This window comes from Emys orbicularis, chromosome 11, assembly GCF_028017835.1.
Source record: "Emys orbicularis isolate rEmyOrb1 chromosome 11, rEmyOrb1.hap1, whole genome shotgun sequence".
Taxonomy (NCBI): Eukaryota; Metazoa; Chordata; order Testudines; family Emydidae; genus Emys; species Emys orbicularis.
Window position 1 is genome coordinate 76414310 of NC_088693.1, and position 23174 is coordinate 76437483.

Consider the following 23174-nt stretch of genomic DNA (forward strand, 5'->3'; position numbering starts at 1 on the left):
TCCTCTGGGGCCGCCAAATGGATCCCGCTCTGCCCTTCACCCGGGATATTCCTCCTGGGGGCAGATCTCTGAACCCTACTAGGGCTTGTGTCTGGGTCTTCCCACTGCACTGCCCCCACCCTCCCCGGGACTGCTGTCCCCTGCTGGGCAGTCCTGGGCACCCTGCTCACAGACCGCACACGCCACCTGTCCCCTCCCCGCATACCCTGCCTTACCCCGGAAGAGGTCAACGACCCGCTGGTCCCTGGAGGTCCCGGTGGCCCTGGTGGCCCAGGTGGGCCAGGGATGCTGACAGCTGGAAGGAAGAACAGGCTGGCACTCAGGGGGCTTTAGCACCTCAGGAACCAGGCAGGTCTCAGGCCTGGTGGGGGTGGGTGGGACGCAAGGGGCAGGAACACCTTGGGGAGGCAGCGCGTGGGGAAGGGCACAGAGATGACTTCCTGGGAACATACTCACTTTGTCTGTGGGGTCCTGGAAAGGAGGGGGGCCCAGGAGGCCCGGGAGGCCCAGGGGGACCTTGCCGCCCCTCGTACCCAATGCCAGGGGGTCCCTGAGGCCCTGGGGGGCCAGGCAGGCCTCTAATGCTGTCCCCCTTGGGACCCTGGGGATGCACAAGGGAGAGTCTTCTTCAGGTTAAGACACACAACCACTCAACCCACCCCACACAACACCCCAGCCCCTGCACCCCCCGCCCCCAGGATGCCGGGCGCTCGCTGGCCCCACTGGAACTGCTCCCTTGTGAGGCCTTTCTCCCTGGGTATTGGGCATCCGGCTGGCTCTGTGGTCAGTCCCATCTGGCTCAGGGATCCCCCTGCCACGGGACATTGGCCCCTCCCTTTAGACACCCCCCTGGGGAGGGCCACAGTGCTGGCTGCCCCATCAAACTCTCCGTCACCCTGCCCAGGTGTGCCCACCCTAACCCCATCCCCTTGCAACAGGGGCACCTCACCGGAAGGCCAGGATAGCCCTGAGGACCTGGAGGTCCAGAGACGCTTGGTCCATACAGTCCTCCCTCGCCGGGCTCCCCCTTCTCTCCTTTCAGTCCAGCGTCCCCCCGATCTCCTTTTTCACCCTGCCGAAGGGGACTGACATTAGTCTGGGCTGCCCGACGTCCCCAACCCTAGCGCCATCGCCCCCCTCCCCAGGGACAGGGCGTTGTGAACTCCTTCCCACGCCCTGCTGCCTGTACAGGTCAGGATGGATAAGCACAGCCCCGAGGGCAGGGGTGCTGTGACCCGTGCCCTGGAGGGCTGGGCAAAGGCTGTGCAGACTGTCCCTGCAGCGCCTGGGTGGTGCATGCTCTGTGGGGACAGACAAGCAGAGCACGCCAGCTCCAGGAAGTTACCGGGCCTGCCCTCTGCAGGGCGCCCGAGGGGTGCTCAGCCTCCAGCAGTGGCGAGCAGCTCAGCAAAGGCCCGTTAACACACTGCACCCAACGGCCAAGTGCCCTTAACACACGGTGCCACCGGAGATTCAGGGACGCTGAGTGCGGGCTTCACTTCCGGGGGTCACAGCTCTGGAGCTGGGCGCTTGAGCCACGCCAGCCTTGCCCTGCAGCCACAGCACAGCGGGCTCTGCGTGTGCAGCGACAGCTGGGGATGCCAAGGCTCCGTGTGCTCCTGCTCCTAATGTCCTCAATGGCAGCAGTCCCGCTGAGTCCCAGGGGGCAGCCCCACATCTAGGTGACGCACTTACCCGGAAGGTGGAACCAAATTCGTTGAGATCATAAGGGAACTGGCCTGCGAAGAGACAGGAACAGAGTCAAGAGTGGCTAGTGGGCGACGTTAAATCCCACAGCTGAGGGTCCTGGTACATTTCCTGCCGGACTCTCCCCGTTGCTTCGTCCCCAGACAGCTACCAATGGCTCGCCATGCCGGGCTGGGGTGACTAGCGCCAACCGCAAGGGCCTTCTAACCCGTTAATAGAACATTATTAAGATGCAAAGTCAAGCACCCTGCAGGTAGGAAAGACCGGAATTAAGGCTGCCCGTGACTCTGCCCTTTGTGTGCATTGGGATATAGTCTTTCATGACATGATGGCATGCTATTGTTTCCTCAGAACCAGTGCACAGGTGGGACGGTGCTCCCTGATGAGCAGCTATTCCATATTTTGTTTTCTTTTCATTGTTCAGGCCTTATTTACTGCCCCCTGTTCAAACCCTGCTCTGAATCCAAATTATTCATTTCCTCATGAGCTTTTTCTTGCAGCTCATCACTACGGTATCCGAGTACTTTACAAACAGTACTGAATTTAACCTCTCCCACTCAGCTCACATTGTGCTGTATTATCCCCATTTTACAGATGGGCAACTGCAGCACAAAGAGATTATGGTCAAAAGTATCCACTAATTTGGGGTGTCCAGTTTCAGACACCTAGGCATTGTACAGCACAGCTCCCACTGACTTCAGTCACAACTGTGAGCACTCAGCACTTCTGCACCTCACACCCCAGGGTCTCAAGTTGGGCCCCCAGAACATTAGGAATAAATGTTGTGGAAAAAGTCACCCACACATTGATTTTAGATTACAGACTCAAGCCTGAGGCCAGTTTATTGCAATACATACCAACGCGTTGGGGTAGCAGTCCGAAAACTACCACCCCTAGCACACCATGCAGGCTGCTTTTATTCTTACAAACCGCAAGCATAGTACAAATTATACGTCATTTGCGTGAAATAAGAGTTGGGGTCTGTACCTTTTTCCCCGATACCTCCCCCATCAATTTACGAGAATTGGGTGCATATTGGGTGGAGGGCTTCTTTGTGGTTTCCGATACGGGCAGTACTTGGCACCAGTTGGGGTGTTTTTCTCGGCAGGGTGCATATTGTTCTTCCGGGGTTTTACCATTATAGGGCATAGGGGGTTATCACAGGACACCCAAAGAAGATATATGATTGGCTAGCTTTGCAGTTAGCTGGAATTACGGGAGAAGTTGGCCTTTTGCTAGAAGCGATTTCTTCATGTAAGCGGTTATTATGTTTCATAAACAAGCAGTTATTATGTTACTGAGCCCTTCCGCATTGCTCCTTCCCTCCTCTGATCATAACCCTTGACCGAATTTGGCAGGGAATTGTACAGCTTAGTCTTGTTCAGGCTTTGCCCTGTAAAAGGCCTTCACCAGGGTCAGTATACCGAGCCTCTGTCAGAAGGCCTAAGTTCGGGCCTTCTGCGTTGCTTTGACTGACATAAGGGAGGCCACCCAGGCCTATTTCTCTGCATAAACAAACCAAACTTTCATGGGTGGTCACTATTAAGTGACTTGCCCAGCATCACAGAGGAACTCTGTGGCAGAGGCGGGGATAGAATCCAGTTCTCCAGGGCAGCATTCAACTGCCTTCCTCACCAGACCATCATTTCTCTGCCAGCCCTGCCTCATTCATGGCACACCTTCCACTTCTGCAACAATTGAGGCAGGTCCTACAGACAACACCCTCCTTCACTGCACAGCCCTGACGCCTCCTCAGAGCAGGTCTGTCCTGAACAAGGCAGGGAACATGGAGTTCACAGCTCCTAAGCTCAGCCACCCATGTCTCTTTGCTGAGACTGCCAAATAGTGTGATTTCATAGAATATCAGGGTTGGAAGGGACCTCAGGAGGTCATCTAGTCCAACCCCCTGCTCAAAGCAGGACCAATCCCCAGACAGATTTTTACCCCAGTTCCCTAAATGGCCCCCTCAAGGATTGAACTCACAACCCTGGGTTTAGCAGGCCAATGCTCAAACCACTGAGCTATGCCTCCCCCCAGTCAGCATGGTCTTGCACACACATCACTGCGGAGCCATGAGGCAGGACCAAGTCTGGCGCAGCGCAGATGGAAGATCAGGGATGTGCTCACTTACCTGGGGGCCCGGGGGTGCCTGTCTCGCCTCGTTCACCCTTTTGTCCTGGGGCACCCTGGTAGCCTGACAAAAGAAAGCACCGGCATTAGTCTAACACTGCTCGGGCAATGGTGAAGTTGGAGGAGAGAGGCCGGAACTACAGCAGCTTTTAACTGCACCCACCACATGCACAGGGCGAAGGGTGGCATGCCTGGAGTAAATGCAGGCAAACGCTGATGGTAAGTGCGCTTGAACACCGGAAGGCAGCACACACCCGCACAAACACCTCCCATCAGAGGTGTGGGGGACTGCACAGCCCCTGCCTCGCGGGGTGACGCTACTTGGCCATATGCTAAAGCAACCATGCTGCACATTTCTACTGGCCAGCAAGAGATATGAAAACAAAGTAGTCCCCTCCTGAGCTCTGGAAGAGGCAGAGTGGTTCACATGTACAGTCAACTCCCCAGGCAGCGAGAGAAACAACCGGGCAATGGAGTCAAAGAACAGAGCTCTGGTGGGGTCCAAGTGCTAATGCAGAAGACACACATGCTGGAAGTGGGCTTCCTAGCTTCTTCCCGCCCAAACCAGAAGGTAATGGCAGGATCTCTCACCACACAAGAGCCATAGCCCTCCACTGGGAGCCAGCAGCAACAATCTGCATCTGCAGCTAGAATGACGGAGGCTAACTAGCATTATCCCTAACAGTGAGCAAGGGTGTGCTAGGCAGCTCCCCAGCCAGACCGACCACGGGAGGGAGTTTACCAAGTCATGTTAGTCAGGCCCTACCGGGGGGTAAGATGCCATAGCCGGGGAGAGATACAGCCATCAGATCCTGGGTTACTCAGGAAGTAGGGTTTGTGGAAAACTTTCCATCAAAACTGTTTTCGATGGAAACCTGGGTTTCTGAGGTCATAAAAGCTTTGCAGAAAGTGTCTGCATGCCATGGAAAATGTCAACTTCTCATCAAAACCCCCAAACGCATGAAAACTGGCATCTGAAATATTTCAACTTGGATATTTCAGTTTCCAGTCAAAACATTTTGGGTTTCATCTCTTCACTGAAAACCTGAAATTGTGATTAAAATGAAGGATTTGTTCCTCTTTGTAGGACCAGCCCCGTTCCTTGCCCAGCCTTATCAGCGAAGGTTACAGCATGGCACAACACAGTAATGAAGGGCTCCATTATCCCGTAGCCAGCTTAGACTTCCCATAGCACCCAGCACTGTAGAATCCAGGACAAGGGTAACCAGGCATTATAAATAAGCCCCCGGTTTGTATGTCTCCTGCTTGGGGCTTTCTAAAACCCCACCCTTCCTCACGGCCATGCTAAGATCTCTAAAGCCGTTCAGGGCCGCACCATCACAAAAAGTTCATTGGAAAAGCTCTGATTTCCTTCCCCCGTTGCTGCAGAAAGCCCCAGCACTAGCATCATCCTTACCAGGCAATCCTGGAGGGCCGGGAGGGCCCGACTCACTAAATGCCTGAAAAGACAGAAATAGCATCGCTTTAAAACAAAGCACACTTCCCAGGCATTCTGTCCTGCTGCCCCAGGGCCTGGCACGTTCTACAGCCAAGGTCTCCCCAATGATGCTATGTTAGACCACGTGCGAAGCATGTGCACAGAACCTCCCCTCTTGCTGGGACTCTCCCTGCCAGCAAGCAGCGCTCACTGGTTCCTCTGCGTTTCCCAATGCAGACGTGCTGACACACTAACCATCCACCTCATTAGCGAGCGCCATGATCGCTGGGAGTGGGCACAAGGCCACATGCTCCATCCGATAAAGTCCAAGATCCTGCCACCTGCGCAGTCCCACACGCTGCGCGCAGTCCTGGTGAAGTCAGTGAGCTGTGGGGCTGCCCAGTGTGTGTGGGGCAGAATCTGGGCCTAGATTTCACTGTTGGGTTTCAGAACACGGTTGGGTATTTGCTTACTCTGGGTTTAGGACTGCATGGTGCCTGCGAGGCTAAATCAATGACAGACTGGCATGAACGGGCACTGCCCAGCCCCGCACAGCCCCTGACCAACCCAGCCCTGGGGAAGGCTTTGCTCAGCCGCTAAAGGGGATGGCAGGCTCCATGCCCCACCACCCTGTTGCTGGGCAGGCATGGGGGGTGCTTGGCTGGTCCTGGTTTCTAGGTGGATTTACCCTGAAGTTGTTGAGCAAGACAGAAATAAATGGGGGCTCCTGGGCCCCAGGACATGCAACTCACTGCTCTGGGGAGCTGGGCGCGGCACCGTCCGCACAGTGCTTTGGGAAAGAGGCTCTTTCTCTGGCTGGACGATAACGCGAGACAAGCTAGCTATTGGGCATGCGTCTTCCCAGTGTGCAGCACGCGCTCAGGCTGTCACCCTTCAACAGCTCCGAGCGCACTACCCGTTAGCCACCCTTCCTAGCTGTGCTCATGGGATAAGTGCTCCTGGACATACCCGCCTGGTGAAAGCGCCCCTCTGTGCCCATCCGCGTGGGTGCCACCAAGCAAATAGGGGGCGGTAAACAGCGGGAACACTTTTCATGGCCCTGGCCATTATGTGACCCCTACCCCAGAGCATGGCGTGATGACGTGCCAGGACTGTTACTTACGTTATTGTCGTAGACGGACACTGCACTGCCAGGGGCGCCTGGGGGCCCGGGGGGACCAGGAGGACCCTGCAGAGAGAGGAAAGAGTTCACTGGGTTTCATAGAATCATAGAATATCAGGGTTGGAAGGGACCTCAGGAGGTCATCTAGTCCAACCCCCTGCTCAAAGCAGGACCAACCCCAACTAAATCATCCCAGCCAGGGCTTCGTCAAGCCTGACCTTAAAAACCTCTAAGGAAGGAGATTCCACCATCTCCCTAGGGAACCCATTTCAGTGCTTCACCACCCTCCTACTGAAATAGTTTTCCCTAATATCCAACCTAAACCTCCCCCACTGCAACTTGAGACCATTACTCCTTGTTCTGTCATCTGCTACCACTGACAACAGTCTAGATCCATCTTCTTTGGAAACCCTTTTCAGGTAGTTGAAAGCAGCTATCAAATCCCCCCTCATTCTTCTCTTCTGCAGACTAAATAATCCCAGTTCCCTCAGCCTCTCCTCATAAGTCATGTGCTCCAGCCCCCTAATCATCTTTGTTGCCTTCTGTTGGACTCCTTCCAATTTTTCCACATTCTTCTTGAAGTGTGGGGCCCAAAACTGGACACAATACTCCAGATGAGGCCTCACCAATGCTGAATAGAGGGAAATGATCACGTCCCTCAATCTGCTGGCAATGCTCCTACTTATACAGCCCAAAATGCTGTTAGCCTTCTTGGCAACAAGGGCACACTGTTGACTCATATCCAGCTTCTCGACCACTGTAACCCCTAGGTCCTTTTCTGCAGAACTGCTTCCTAGCCATTCGGTCGCTAGTCTGTAGCAGTGCATGGGATTCTTCCGTCCTAAGTGCAGGAATCTACACTTGTCCTTGCTGAACCTCATCAGATTTCTTTTAGCCCAATCCTCTAATTTGTCTAGGTCCCTCTGTATCCTATCCCTACCCTCCAGCATATCTACCACTCCTCCCAGGTTAGTGTCATCTGCAAACTTGCTGAGGGTGCAATCTAGGCCATCCTCCAGATCATTAATGAAGATATTGAACAAAACCCTTGGGGCACTCCACTTGATACCGGCTGCCAACTAGACATGGAGCTATTGATCACTACCCGTTGAGCCCGACGATCTAGCCAGCTTTCTATCCACCTTATAGTCCATTCATCCAGCCCATACTTCTTTAACTTGCCGGCAAGAATACTGTGGGAGACCGTATCAAAAGCTTTGCTAAAGTCAAGGAATAACACGTCCACTGCTTTCCCCTCATCCACAGAGACAGTTATCTCGTCATAGAAGGCAATTAGGTTAGTCAGGCATGACTTGCCCTTGGTGAATCCATGCTGACTGTTCCTGACCACTTTCCTCTCCTCTAAGTGCATCAGAATTGATTTCTTGAGGACTTGCTCCATGATTTTTCCAGGGACTGAGGTGAGGCTGACTGGCCTGTAGTTCCCCAGATCCTCCTTCCCTTTTTTAAAGATGGGCACTACACATTAGACTTTTTCCAGTCATCCGGGACCTCCCCCGATCGCCATGAGTTTTCAAAGATAATGGCCAATGGCTCTGCAATCACATCCGCCAACTCTTTAGCACCCTCGGATGCAGCGCATCCGGCCCCATGGACTTGTGCTCATCTAGCTTTTCTAAATAGACTTGAACCACTTCTTTCTCCACAGAGGGCTGCTCACCTCCTCCCCATGCTGTGGTGCCCAGTGCAGTAGTCTGGGAGCTGACCTTGTTAGTGAACACAGAGGCAAAAAAGCATTGAGTACATTCGCTTTTTCCGCATCCTCTGTCACTAGGTTGCCTCCCTCATTCAGTAAGGGGCCCACACTTTCCCTGACCTTCTTCTTGTTGCTAACATACCTGTAGAAAACCTTCTTGTTACTCTTAACATCCCTTGCTAGCTGCAACTCCAAGTGTGATTTGGCCTTCCTGATTTCACTCCTGCATGCCTGAGCAATATTTTTATACTCCTCCCTGGTCATTTGTCCAATCTTCCACTTCTTGTAAGCTTCTTTTTTGTGTTTAAGATCAGCAAGGATTTCACTGTTAAGCCAAGCTTGTCACCTACCATATTTACTATTCTTTCTACACATTGGGATGGTTTGTTCCTGCAACCTCAATAAGGATTCTTTAAAATACAGCCAGCTCTCCTGGACCCCTTTCCCCCTCATGTTATTCTCCCAGGGCATCCTGCCCATCAGTTCCCTGAGGGAGTCAAAGTCTGCTTTTCTGAAGTCCAGGGTCCGTATTTTGATGCTCTCCTTTCTTCCTTGTGTCAGGATCCTGAACTCGACCATCTCATGGTCACTGCCTCGCAGGTTCCCATCCACTTTTGCTTCCCCTACTAATTCTTCCCTGTTTGTGAGCAGCAGGTCTAGAAGAGCTCTGCCCCTAGTTGATTCCTCCAGCACTTGCACCAGGAAATTGTCCCCTACACTTTCCAAAAACTTCCTGGATTGTCTGTGCACCGCTGTATTGCTCTCCTAGCAGATATCAGGGTGATTGACGTTTCCCATGAGAACCAGGGCCTGTGATCTAGTAACTTCTGTTAGTTGCTGGAAGAAAGCCTTGTCCACCTCATCCCCCTGGTCTGGTGGTCTATAGCAGACTCCCACCACGACATCACCCTTGTTGCTCACACTTCTAAACTTAATCCAGAGACTCTCAGGTTTTTCTGCAGTTTCATAGGAGCTCTGAGCAGTCATACTGCTCTCTTACATACAATGCAACTCTTCCACCTTTTCTGCCCTGCCTGTCCTTCCTGAACAGTTTATATCCATCCATGACAGTACTCCAGTCATGTGAGTTATCCCACCAGGTCTCTGTTATTCCAATCACATCATAGTTCCTTGACTGTGGCAGGACTTCCAGTTCTCCCTTCATGAGGTTGGACTCATGCAGTCAGCCTGAGGGGCTTACTCCTCCGCAAACTAACCAAGACCCTCGCTGCGGGTCTCTGCCCAATACAGCTGTACGCAGACACCCACATCTCCGGAAGCACCTGGACACCTCTGCCCCTGAATGCCCAGAGACGCTGAAGACCTGGTTTTCAGAGGGGCTGTGCTAGGGTCACTGGGAGTGGCGGGGAGCTCAGTCCCTCTGAGAATCAGGCTCTTGGGGGGGCGTGTCTCAAGTCAGGTACCCAAATCCCTGAGGCTGCCAACGTCAGCGCAGACTTACAGTCACAGCGCCTTCATCCACACTGCACCACAAACATGGGCATGGAGAAAGGCACCGGGGGTGGGGCTAGGGGAGGGAGAACGCACATGTTCGCTGGGCAATCAGCGCAGACACGGCAGCCAGTGTGGCTGAGGGGGGCCAACTCTCTTGGATGGCCCACAGGAGAGGAAGGTCGAGGCTGGTGCCAACGGAGCAGAGCAAGGAGAAGCAGGGGTTGTGAGCCAGTGCATGGAGGCTTTTGAATATAGGCAGCAGCAGTGAACCCTGCCTGCCAGGCAGGCTGGAGATGGGCACAGCATGGCCAGGAGCAGGGAAGCAGCCGCACAGGCGGAGCATGGTGGGGAGCTGGGCCTCGGGAAGCCAGAGCAGGTGGCAGTGGCAGCGAAGGGTGACCGAGGGTTTCAGTCGGCCATTGGCATTCTTCACGGCTCCCTTCCCCCCTGCCCTCTGCCCAGGGCTGGCTCTCTGCTGGCACATGCCACGCAGCGCCCAGTAGCGTGTCGGTGAGGTGGGGACAGCAGCAGAGCACCCGTGACTGACGGCTGTTTCCCTCAGGGCCCTCCGCTCCTGGAGCCTGCATAGGAGGAGCTAGGCTGGGACAAGTGGGGACGGCTGCCCCGGCCTGCGCGCCTGTTTCCTCTAACAAAGCAAACCATGCTCCACACCGACAACTTGGGCACAAGCGTGTTCCCGTCCCCCCAGCCCAGCCCTCTCCCCGGCGCCCAGGGCCATCTCTAAGGACGGGGCGGATGCCCTGGCCGCCAACATCCAGGGGTCATCACCACAGCACAATCCGTCACCTCCACTCTGATTGGCTGGCTGTGGGGTTTTTGGGTGCTATGGGGGTCGGGGGACACTGAAAACTTTTTCCACCCTGGGCTGCTCCTGCCAGCATCCCTGCCCTCCGTCCACCCTCCAGCCCAACCCTCCCCTCTCACTCATTAAACCTGCGTGGTGCCTCTTCTCTATGCTATGGCAGTTGGCTCTCTGGGTAGGGACTCTCCCTCTGCATAGCGTCAGGGCAACGCGGCAGGCCATTGCCAAAGCCAGCTGCAGCACCTCCAGCATGCCATTGTCCTCAGGGGCACTCACCTGCAAGCCAAACCCTCCGGGGTCCCCTTTCTCGCCCTTCAGCCCATTCATGCTGGGACGACCCTGTAGACAAACATCAAGCCAAGGGTTCAGAATGCAGTAACTTATTGTAAACCCTGCTCAGTCCCACAGCTGTGCCGACTCCAGCTGATGGCACACCACCACACACTGCACCCGAGGAGGGCTTTCTTAGGCAGCACTCCTCTCGCTAAACCAGAAGGGAAACTCCACCAGGGAGGGAGGGGAACATGCCCTCAATGAATTGGAGATGTTTGCGAGCCTCCAAGCTCTACCAGTTCATGTAGTTCTACTGACCAGTGCTGTGACCGTCCAGTTCGAGCTCCTGTACAGCACAGGCCAGAGACCTGCCCCACCGTCATTCCAAGAGCAGAGCTCTTAGAAAAGCAGCTGACGTTGGTTTAAAAATTGTCAGTGATGGAGAATCCACCGCAACCCTTGGTAAATCGTTCCAATGGTTAATTACTATCACTGTTATACATGTACACCCTATTTCCAGTCTGAATTTATCTGGCTTCAACTTCCAGTCGTGGGAGTGTGTTAGAGCTTTTCTCTGCTAGACTGAAGAGCCAGTTATGAAATATTTGTTCCCCATGTAGGCACTTCTAGATCGTGATCAAGCCACCCCTTAACCTTCTCTTTGGTAAGCTACATAGATCGAGCTCCTTGCGTCTATCGCTCTAAGGCAGGTTTTTGAATCTTTTAATCATTCTCACGGCTCTTCTCTGAACCCTCTCCAATTTATCAACATCCTTCCTGAATTGTGGGCACCAGAACCGGACACGGGATTCCAGCACCGTTCACACCAGTGCCAAATGCAGAGGCAAAATTACGTCTCTGCTCCCACTCAAGATTGCCCTGTTTATGCATCCCAGAATAGCAATTGCTCAGCTTGCTTGTGAGCATCTGGTGAAAACACAAGCACAGCGAGAGCTCTCCAACTGAGCAAGCTTGCAGCATCGCCAGTGTTCCCTATTAGCCTCAGCATGGGGGTGTCTCCACTTCCTTCAGCCAGGGAGGCAACGGGAGCAGTGCTGGCTAGGGAAAGGAGCACCAGACCCAGCTCACCCAGGGAACAAACCAGAGACGAGCGAAGAGAAGTTCTTACCGGTCTGCCAGGAAAGCCGATTTCCCCCTTCTGTCCAGGTCGTCCATGCGGGCCCTAAAAGGGAGAGCAGGAAAGGAATACACACTCAGTCTGCACACCCATGCAGGGACAACATGAGCAGAAACAGAGGGGTAAGAGGTGCAGCTGGCACTGTGCTGGACAACTAGCTACGAAGGACAAAGGACACTGCAGTGGAAAAGCCTGGCCATGCTTCATTCCGGTGTCCTCAGCATACACCTCCTGGCTCTGTGCATTCCTAAGTACATCAGAATGGCCATACTGGGTCACACTGATAGTACATTCAGCCCAATCGTCGGTCTTCCAACCATGGCCAGAGCCAGGTGCTTCTGGCAGTCAGAGGTTTAGGGACACCCAGAGTGTGGGGTCATGTCTCTGACCATCTTAACTAATAACCATTGACGGACCCATCCTCCATGAACTGATCTAGTTCTTTTGTGAACCCAGTTATACTTTTAGTCTTTACAACATCCCCTGGCAATGAGTTCCACAGGTTGACTGTGCATTGTGTGAAGAAGTACTGCCTTTTGTTTTAAATTTGCTGCCTATTAATTTCATTGGCTGACCCCTGGTTCTTGTGTTATGTGAAGGGGTAAATAACACTTCCCTATGCACTTTGTTCGCATCATTCATGATTTTATAGATCTCTGTCATATCCCCCACTTTAGTCATTTCTGAACAGTCCCAGTCTTTTTAATCTCTCCTCATATGGAAGCTGTTCCCTAGTCATGTCTGTCGCCTTTCTCTGCACCTTTTCTAATTCTGATATCTTTTTTGAGATGGGGTGACCAGAACTGCACGCAGTATTCCAGGTGTGGGTGTACCATGGATTTATACAGTGGCATTTGGTGGAATCTCCTTCCTTAGAGGTTTTTAAAGTCAGGCTTGACGAAGCCCTGGCTGGGATGATTTAGTTGGGGTTGGTCCTGCTTTGAGCAGGGGGTTGGACTAGAAGACCTCCTGAGGTCCCTTCCAACCCTGATATTCTATGATTATGAAATTTTCTGTTTTATTATCCATCATTTTTCTAATGGTTCCTAATATTCTGTTATCTTTTTTTGACTGCCGCTGCACATTGAGTGGATGTTCTCGGAAAACTACCCACAATGACTCCAAGATCTCTTTCTTGAGTGGTAGCAGCTAATTTAGACCCCATCATTTTATATGTATAGTTGGGATTATTTTTTCTTATGTGCATTACTTTGCACTTATCAACATTGAATTTCACCTACCATTTTGTCACCCAGTCAACCAGTTTTGTGAGATGCCTTTGTAACTCTTTGCAGTTTGCTTTGGACTTAACTATCTTGAGTAATTTTGTATCATTTGCCAATTTTGCCACCTCACTATTTACCCCTTTTTCCAGATCACACATGAATATGTTGAATAGGGCTGGTCCCAGAACAGACCCCTGGGGGACACAACTACTTATCTCTCTCCATTCTGAAAACTGACCATTTATTCCTACCCTTTGGTTTCTATCTTTTAACCAGTTACCAATCCATGAGAGGACCTTCCCTCTTATCCCATGACAGCTTACGTTGCTTAAGAGTCTTTGATGAGGGACCTTGTCACAGGCTTTCTGAAAATCTAAGTACACTATATCCACTGGATCCCCCTTGTCCACATGCTTGTTGACCCCCTCAAAGAATTCTAGTAGATTGGTGAGGCATGATTTCCCTTTACAAAAACCATGTTGACTCTTCCCCAACAAATTATGTTCATCTATGTGTCTGACAATCTTGTTCTTTACTATAGTTTCAAACAATTTTCCGGGCTTGGGTGTGGGAATCTCTCTCACATCCTCTAGGGTGAAAATGTATGCAAATAATTTATTTAGCTTCTCCAAATAGCCTTGTCTTCCTTGAGTGCTCCTTTAGTCTCTCCATCACCTAGTGGCCTCACTGCCTATTTGGCAGGCCTCCTGTTTCTGATGTACTTAAAATTTTGTTGCTGTTAGTTTTTGTGTTCTTAGCTAGTTGCTCCTCAAATTCTTTCTTGGTCTGTCATATTATACTTTTACATCGGACGTACCAGAGTTTATGCTCTTTTCTATTTTCCTCACTAGGAACTGACTTCCAAATTTTAAAAAGATGCCTTTTTGCCTCTAGCCACCTCTAGCTCTCCTGTCCATGACAGCTGGGCCTTTCCTGCAGCTCAGATAGTGCACGTGAGTTGTGAGCATTGCTCAGCGCCGATCCACAGACATCTGGGTCGGAGGCCACACGCCTGCTCCTGGCAATCGGACCCTGGCTATAGAGTCAGAAGGGCTCCAGAACACGCTCTGGGGTTTGCCAATCCCTTGGCTCCTCTGGCCGACTGCCCCATGCGAGTGCTTGCTAATGAGCACTGGCTCTGAGCACCGCCCATTTGGGCTGGCGTTTCCGTTGCAGATCCAACTTCGGTACCTCTCAAACCAGTTCTGAGCAAGACGAAAGGAGACTGCTCTTGGAGTATGAAGACCATCCCCCTGAACACACAATCTGTGTGCGCGACCCCCAGTTGTAGTGAACACCTGGCACACAGAAGGCGTGAAAAGCCATCCCTTATTGACAGAATGTTAGAAAGATGTAGGTGCTAACTTACTGCTGGGCCCATGGGTCCCACCAGCCCCTGCTCACCCTGTGTGCAAAGAACAGGAAAAGAATTAGCATTAGGATGCACATGTGGCCATCCCACAGTCTCTTCCTGGGGCCATTTCTCCATCACCCCCATGCGGACGTTACCTCCCCATCTAGGGGTGCCGCTGCTGTGCCGGCCATGTAGTCCCCAGCACCGCCCACGCTGAGCACAGCCTACTAACAGCTCTTGCAGGCAAGTGACTAGGAAGTGGCCTTTCCCAGTGCTCACGTACCACCAACACCCTGGGACATTTGGGGAATTGTGTCCATGTTGTCGACAACACACCTGATTGCCCTGCAACTTCCCTAACCATGAGCCAGCCTCAAACTCTCCTCGCTCCCGCAATGAGCTGACCTCCCTCGGCAGGTTCAGCCCTGGCAGCTGTGGGGGCCGAAGGGCAGGGACGACTTGGTGTCCTGGCTGAGCATTGGAATGAGGTGTGTGTGTGGGGGGGGGGGGGGGGGGGGGGAGGGCGGGGGGGGAGCATCGGAAGGAGATGGGCGCAGGGACAGAGCAATGTAGGCCAGTGCAGTGAGTCATGGCCAGTCGTTGCAGCCCCAATTCCCCAGGCTGTCATGGGGCCTGGGTGTGAGCCCTCACTGCATCCCACGGCTGCTCAGTGTACACACTGCCCCCCAGAGGCAGATAAACCTTCATGCGAAGCGGCAGGTTGGCCCTGAGCAGGCCCTGCCCTGGAGCCAGCTACCCGCCACTTCCCAGGGCGTGGTGCTTCACCCTGCACCGGGGCGCCCAATGCTAGGTGAGCACCCAAAGCAGGCCAGACGAGAGCCCGAGTCAGCGCGTGACCTTGTCTCCTTTCGTGCCAGCTGAGATGCCCGTCCCATCTGGGCCGATGGTCGCTCCAGGCTCTCCTTTCTCACCCTTCCAGCAGGAGATAAAACAAGCAGGACTCAGAAGAGAGACAACCCAGCCCTTGCCCAGACAACAGCTGCCTTCCCACGGCTCTCCGCGGCTGCCCAGGCGGCAAGGGAAATCTGCTCTCCGAGTCTCTCTAACAGTTAAATACAAGCCCAGAGGGCTACGCTCTGGCTGTGGACTCACCCTGGATGGGGTGGTGCTCTGCTGCATTGCCCAAGAGCAGACTGTGACCTAAGAGAGGTACGGCTGACAAACGGATGGGGACTTCTGTCCCTTTCCTTTGCTTCTCCGCCATCTCTCTGGGCTCCCAGCGTGGGAGAGCACAGCTTACCTTAGTAAAGTGTCATTGCTAAAGACTGGGCTAATGAAAAATAATGGCACAAATTACTCATAGATTCTAAGGCCAGAAGAGACCACTGTCATCATCCAGTCTGAGCTCCTGTACAGCACAGGCCAGAGACCTGCCCCACAATAATCCTTAGAGCAGAGTTTGTAGACAAACATCCAATCTGGATTTAAGAAGTGCCAGTGATGGAAAATTCATGGCCCTTGGTAAGCTGTTCCAATGGTTAATTGCTGTAATGGTTAAAAATTTACACCTTATTTCCCGTCTGAATTTGTCCGGCTTCAACTTCCAGCCATTGGATCCTGTTAGACCTTTCTTGGCTAGATTAATATTTGTTCCCCACGTCTTATGTTTTGTTCCCCAGGTAATCAAGTCACCCCTTAACCTTCTCTTTAAATTAACGAGATTGAGCTCCATGAGTCGATCACTATAAGGCAGGTTTTCTTATCTTTTAATCATTCTTGTGGCTCTTCTCTGACCCCTCTCCAATTTATCAACATCCTTCCTGAATTGTAGGCACCAGGCCTAGACACAGTATGGCAGCAGCACCAGTGCCCAATACAGAGGGAAAATAATCTCTCTGCTCCTACTCGAGATCCCAGCAACGTATAGCTGAGTTTGCTCAACTTCATTGTGAGCACGAGGGGACAGAGCTAGCACGGGCAAGAGCTCCCTGAGCCAAGCTGGGGCTTCTCAAGGCATCATGGAAACCCCATGACTGGAGACATTTAAAACAACTCAACAAAAGGCAGCAGGGAGCAGTCCTGCAGCAGCAGTGGGGATGGAGGGATGGGATAAGCCAGAAGGTGATTTTACACCTGGCATTTCGCATTCAATTCATTCCACTGGCAGAGAGTGTGACCGCTGGATTCCCTGGTACCAAGCTGCTGGAAGGAGCACAGCTGCTCTCCTATTACTCTCCTGGGATCTGGTGACATCTCACAGAGTGACGGCCACCAGCATGGTGGCCTCAGGTGCCTGAACCACTATGAATTTCCACGCCCCATAGGGCTAAAGGAGTCTGAGGTCAGTGCTGTGACACGACTGTGTATGGTCCCTTCCACTATGAACTGGGAGCTGGCAAGGACCTGTCAGTGGGGCTGGGAACCAGAGAGCAGGAACTTCGTAGACAGGGAACATCCCATCGCCACAAATCAAAATCACCCATTGAGCACAGGGGACAGAGACAAGCAGACAGGCCGTCCTACCTTTGGTCCTGGAGTGCCTGGGAAACCTGGGTCTCCTGGGTCTCCTTTAGGTCCCACTGGGCCCTGCAAATGGAAGCAGGGAGGAATAGCCATGAAGACAGTGTAGTGATGCAGGACACTCCTTTACTTCCAGTACTGTGGGCTTCCCGCAGGGATGCTGGAACAGTTTGTATAGTGGGGGGCTGAGAGCCACTGAACCAAACTGTAAACCCGGGATATGATGGAAACCACTTCAAGCCATTACCCCTAGTTCCAGCACCTATGACTTCTCTCAAGGTGGGCAGGCAGGAAGACTCCTTCCCAGGGGTTAGAAAGCTCAGGCCCACCAAAGGCGTTTGCAGCTTGCTTCACCAGCAGCCTGCTTGCTTTGGCAGGCAGGAGTTTGCACTTAATGTATTCGGCCAAAAAAAAAAAAAAATGTATTACTGCAGGCAAATGTGCTGTGTAGCACAGCCTGTGTAGCAAGCACGTCTCCACAGACAATGTTTAAAAAATCTTAAAGCTCTTGAAAGTGACGGGAATCAAAATGAACCTCAGCTCTGGCCCATTCACAAGCGCCCTGCCCCACCATCTGACAGAGGTGGTGTCTCCTGGGTGCCATGTTAGAAAGAGTGAAGGGGCCAGATTCCCAGCCAGTGTTCGCAGGCTTTGACTCCAATGGGGCTACACTGGTTTACACCAGCTGGGGATCTGGCTCAGAGAGGAACTAAGCATTTAGCTCCAGGTCCAGGCTGTGCACACCCTGGATTGGTGGGTGTCTGGATCTGGTTTAGGCTCCCACCGGGGACATGGGCTCCTCTACACGGGGCTCAGATAGCTTTCCCATTCTCAGGGTTCTGTCAGTAAAATCATAAAGCTACTCACCGGGAAGCCAGCATGGCCTTCTCTGCCCTGAGGAAAGAAACAGACACCTGTAAACTCTCTCTCCTCAGGCACTGGGATAAGTGTAAAACCGTTGATGCACAAAGGGGACTGCTGGGGCTGCTGGCTGGACAAATGACAGGGGGATGCTCAGGGCTACGTACCTCAGGGCCTGGCAAACTAGCTAATGCTTTCTGAAAAGGAAAAGATACACATTAGACCGCGGATCCTCGCTGCCTTCCTCCTGCCTCCCTCAGCGATGTCCAGAACTGACCTTCTGCCAAGGGGAGGGGCTGACCCAAAGCTCTCTGGGGTCATTAGGAAACTTTGCACAAACTTCATTGGGCTTTGGCTCAGGCCCACTGCTCTGCTCGCTAAGGGCGATGTGCCCTCTCCCCAGCATGAAAGGCCCCAACCAAACTCGGGTTCTACGGGTTTGGTCCTTTCCCATTTATCGCCACTTATTCCCTCTCCCGCTGACGTGCTTTTATCAGCTAGGGGTTACAGTGGACGAGAAGCTGGATATGAGTCAACAGGGTGCCCTTGTTGCCAAGAAGGCTAACGGCATTTTGGGTTGTATAAGTAGGGGCATTGCCAGCAGATCGAGGGACATGATCCTGTGGTGTATTTTTAGTTATAGCACTGGCCTGGTCTAGCTCCCATTTGTCTGCGTTTCACCTCCAGCCAGCTCTGATTTCCCTTTGCCTAAACCCTCCCCTCTTCTTTCCTCTTCCAGCCCTTACCGCTTGCAGGGCCGGCCTCTCTGAACTCACAGGAGTATCAGCCTGCGGGAGCGCTCTCAGGCTTGGGGCTTTTACTCCAAGTTAAACATGTGCCTTTCCCCAGGGAGCAGCTCCACCGCCCGGCCCAGTCCCGCCAGCAGTGACACACCTGCTGAAGTGCACTCAAGCGCAGCCCGGCTCCAAGCTGCATGAGCCATGGGATGCTGGGGCCCCAGCCGGGGTCAACACCAGCCCATAGTAACTCACCAGTGCTAGGCGGGAATGAAGCCACTGCTCAGCCTGGTGCTAAACCTGAAGGAACTGGCACATAGCAGCTGGGTGTGGGTAGAGAGGGAACAGGCTGAGAACAGCCTGGGCCCAGGGGACCCAGAGACAGAAGTGCAGGCCGCAGGGGGACGCGTCCTTACCTCTTCACCCAACGCATAGATGACCTGCCCCGGGGGTCCAGGGAGCCCGGGGGGGCCTGGGGAGCCCACTCCATCTTGGCCTCGTTCACCCTGAGAAAGACAATTCAGTGCAGGCTTCCTTCCTACTGCACCCAACCTCAGCCCACACTGCCCCCTCTCGCAACTGCGGGGCCCTCCCCCAAAGCCTGCCCCCCCTCGCAACTACGGGCCCAAGCCCCCGAGCCCACCCCACCTTGCTCCCGTGGGACCAGGCCCTGAACCCAGACCACGCCTCCCCCACCTTGCCCCCCGGTGCCGGGCCCCTGAGCCCAGACCGCGCCCTCCACCTCGCCAGGCCTCCGATCCCAAACTGCACCCCCATGGGGCTGGGTTCCCAATCCTAGCCCTCCCCCCCCGCCCCCCCAGTGGCCTGAGCCGCTGGGGGTGGAGACAAAGCTTTGTGAAAGCCTGGCTTCCTCCCAGGCGTTCAGAGCAGCCCAAAGGCTGATGGGCCAGAAGCTGAGCTGGGCCGGCATGGCAGGAAGGGAGCCAGCCAAGCAGGGATGTGACACTGTTCAGAATCAACAAGGGACCAAAATACGCACACAGCCCCCCCGCCCCCCTCCCGAACCAGAACAGAGCTCAAGGGGCTGGGGGAGGTGGCTCCGTGTGCTCGCCTGAGGGCTCCCCAGAGAACAGCAGCATGCCCCGGCACCCAGCGCTGTACTCACTTTAGCCCCCTGACTGCCCTTGTCACCCTTGGGTCCCTGCAATGAGAAGTGAGGATGAGAGCTGCTCGCCTACGCGCCCAGGAAAGAGACACAACACACAATCTTCACTTTGCTATGGTGGCCTCTGAATCCACACTCCCGGCGTCCAGTTGCAAAGTGCCAGCAAGGTAGAAGGCTCTGGTACCTATGAGTGTCTAATGCTCACTTCAGAGACAAACTAGTCTTGCCTCTGCCATCAAGGGAACAGCAGGGGAGCTGGTCCGGAGACAGCAAAGAGACAGAACAGGCTCAAATGTCCTGGGACGTCTCCTGTGGCTACCAGGCTGTCCCCATTAGCAACTGTGCAGCAAGGGACAGCCCTGGTGGGAATGGCGCCATCACACAGGCGAGCCACATGAATGAACCATGAATGGAGGAGCTGAGCCTTATGAGGTAACCAAATGGGGTGAAACAGTCCTTCTTGGGGCTAGCGGGAGCTGCATCTCTGCTGATGAGAACGCCCCTGCCTCTTGGCATGGCCTGTCCTGTCCCCAGGAAAGCAGCAGATGCCCCCCGTTATCTGCTAGTGGAGTTTATACACCAGTGCAGACTCTGCACCTGGGGCAGGGCAGGGCACCAAAAGGAATCGGAAACCTGGCCAAACATCAGAGCAGAATGGGACTCTCTGGACTGCACGTAGAAGAGATGTGAACCGGGCCGGGGTGGGAAGCGATGGCCAGGGACGGGCTGTGAACAGCCCAGGCAGGTCTGCTCAGCTGACGGAGAACGACTCAGATGCATTTTATCAGTCCGCAGTGAGGACTTCAGTGACAGGGCAAGGGACACCTGACATTTGCTGCTGGGGAGCAGAACATCTGTATGTGTCACTTGAACTGTACTGTGAGAACAGTATATAGCTGTGAGAACAATCCAGGCCCAGCTGTCTAAAGAGGGCTGTACCCGCAACCAGCAAACACTTGGGCAGGTCTCTAAGAATAACAGACTTCAGAGTCCACAAACAGCAGTTAGGGTGGGTCAGGGAGCTGGAATCCCGACACTCACCTGAGGTCCTGGGAAACCTTCCAGCCCTGGGCGCCCATCCACTCCCGGAGCACCGTGGTCCCCCTGGAACACACAGACAATCATAGCACATTGAGACTTTGCCTTCGGCACAGAGAGCCCTGGTCCTTGGGGGTGTGAATCGCATTCTGGCTGCCACAGAGCCCCACCCAGCTCTAGGCAGACCCCTAAGCCCAGCAGCCACTCTGGGCAACCTTGCTCTAGGGTCCACATAAGGGTTTTGGGTGGATTCTGTATCACAAGACCACACATTTTACAAATCTGCTTGATGACACTGTTGAGCATTTTGAAATATTGACCTGTCATTCCACCTCGCCACCCCTGCCCCCAGAACCAGTAAGAGTTTGCGTGATCTGGGGCATACAAAATTAAGTTCTAATCTATGAAATGCATGTATTTAACACTTGCTACAGCCATCAGTAACTATGTATTTGAATCACAGGGGTACGGGGGGCGGGGGGAGGAGTCGGGGCAGCCCTCAATTTTCATTAGATACACCGACCACTCTTTTAATGTGAAAAATATTCAGCCCATTATAAATATATTCAATAATAAGAATAATTTGAACCAAATTCTTTACGTTGGAATCATTATAAATGAATACGAGTGATCTCCCTCATTCAGACTATAGCTGAGCGCCCCAGGATGAGTAATACAAGTCACGGCTTGTGATCTCCCAAAGCTAAAGCTGATTTCGTTAGGTCATTGCTACACACCACACCTCCCTGCCCTGGACAGAACATGGTCCGTGGCAGTTTGGCGCGGTTGCATACGCATCTCATAGATTTACAAGGTGCATCACTCTCACAAGAGCGCCTGTTTAACTTCAAAATATCCGGAGAGCACGCATGGCACTGTCTGCTACAGTTTTGGGAAGGAGAGACTTGTCTTCGCGGATCCATCCCTAATGGATTCCAAGCACTTTTACCCACTCACGCATGAAGATGTGCTCATTTTCCATTTTTTTTAAATGCTTCGGTTGTTGGGGGTAAGGAGGTGAGCTCTGGTGGTACCTTTGCCAATTTTTGCTGCCCGATTTCTGCCGTGTGTCCGACATGGTGGCACGATTTGAGTGTCTGTAGCAGGCAGCCACGAATTTGGTTGCCTGTTCAATGACACCAAGCTCTGCTGCACTGATGTCACCCAGCAGAGAGAGGGAGCATCTAGCACACCCAATCTTCAACATAGTGCCTTTGCCAAGTTAACCACTGTATCACAGCCTGAGTGCATGGGCAGCTAACAGCCCTGGTACAAGGTGAGCCTGTTCCTAATTAGCAGCAGCATGCATGTCTAGTCCAGCTCTCCCTTGGACTGGGGGGTTCCATGCTCACTAAAGATGCTGTGCCCTGTTTGCGGTAATGGTGCAAGAGCAAGACAAATACGTCAGTGTCGTCTGATAACATGGATATTCCCACCAGTTCCTCTTTCGTGACCATCACCATTTGTTGTACAAGGATGCTGTCGGCCTCCTCATGAGAGATGGCCATATCTTCTCCGTTGACCACCGCATCTCCCTGGTTTATTTCAATTGGGCTGCCATCTCTGCCTGTGATGATTAGCTTGTGCTTTAGTATGAGTCGTTCGTTAACCTTCTTGTCTTGAATGAGTTCTCTACAAATCTTATCAACTGTGTCTTATTTTCAGTAACCATCAAGACAATTTTCTGTGGAGGTGTGACAGAGTGTACCAGGCCCAGAGGTCCCTGCTGTAGGCCACAGGGTCCTATCAGACCTGCCATAGAAAAAGAGCAGCAGAGAAGCCCTCCAAGCGGCCTAGAGAGACTGTGCAGGAGGCAGCCAATCAGAGAAAGGCTCCAGGGAGCAGCAAATCTGAGGGTTGCAGACCCATGTAACAGGAGCTGCAGAGTGAGAGTCAGGCAATTGCTGCCTGGAGCTGGAGGAGTGAGGACTGTGTTCTGGGCTGGCTGAAGGAGCAGCAAGACCACAGACAGATCAGTTGCTGGCAGGGACTGGGGGAGCAAGAGAGAGGTCCTCATTGGCTGCTGGGACTGAGTGAAAGGACTTCGGCCCTACGGTAAGGGTGAAGCATTTGTGAAGGTGCTGGAGCGGGGGAGTGGGCCAGGGAACTGTAGCAGCACAGTGATTAGTTAAAGGGGTTTTGTTTTGTTGAAAGCTCACAGACTGTGTGTGAGACTTGGCCGGAGGGCTCAGTCACCGAAACCTGAGAAACCAGCAACAGGGGTCACCACAGACTGAGGGAGGTGCGGATGCACACCCAGCCAGGGGGTGCTCACAAGAGGTGGGTACCACCTTGTTACAGGAGGTAGCTGTGTGCTTATACTCAACAGATGCACACCGCTTGTTTCTGTAGCTCTGCTAGTTCTTGTGACTCTCTTTGTGCTGAATTCTTGGTACCTGCCAAAGACAAGATACACATCACATGCTGCTAGCTTGTGCTCAAGGCAGACTTTGAAACTGGTCATAAAGTCCTTGATGATACCACCTGCTGGCCAGTGAACTATCCAAAGAACTGTGGAACCGCCAATGACCAAGCAGGTGATTTCTT

At 53.2% G+C, this 23174-nt stretch overlaps 1 protein-coding gene across 1 annotated transcript in view; it reads right to left on the bottom strand.

Annotated features, from left to right (window-relative positions):
* The window catches only part of COL18A1 (collagen type XVIII alpha 1 chain), a 105588-nt gene that overhangs the window by 7568 nt on the left and 74846 nt on the right, over positions 1-23174 (bottom strand). Inside the window, exons 20-36 of the mRNA XM_065413419.1 lie at positions 20631-20693; positions 19590-19625; positions 18880-18969; positions 17894-17923; positions 17733-17759; positions 16869-16931; positions 15243-15317; positions 14400-14435; positions 11796-11849; positions 10670-10732; positions 6399-6464; positions 5255-5297; positions 3839-3901; positions 1696-1739; positions 950-1072; positions 457-601; positions 216-295 (exon numbers count right to left, since the gene is read on the bottom strand). Coding sequence (XP_065269491.1) covers positions 216-295; positions 457-601; positions 950-1072; positions 1696-1739; positions 3839-3901; positions 5255-5297; positions 6399-6464; positions 10670-10732; positions 11796-11849; positions 14400-14435; positions 15243-15317; positions 16869-16931; positions 17733-17759; positions 17894-17923; positions 18880-18969; positions 19590-19625; positions 20631-20693 — 1101 coding nt within the window. The remainder of the gene's footprint in view (positions 1-215; positions 296-456; positions 602-949; positions 1073-1695; positions 1740-3838; positions 3902-5254; positions 5298-6398; positions 6465-10669; positions 10733-11795; positions 11850-14399; positions 14436-15242; positions 15318-16868; positions 16932-17732; positions 17760-17893; positions 17924-18879; positions 18970-19589; positions 19626-20630; positions 20694-23174) is intronic.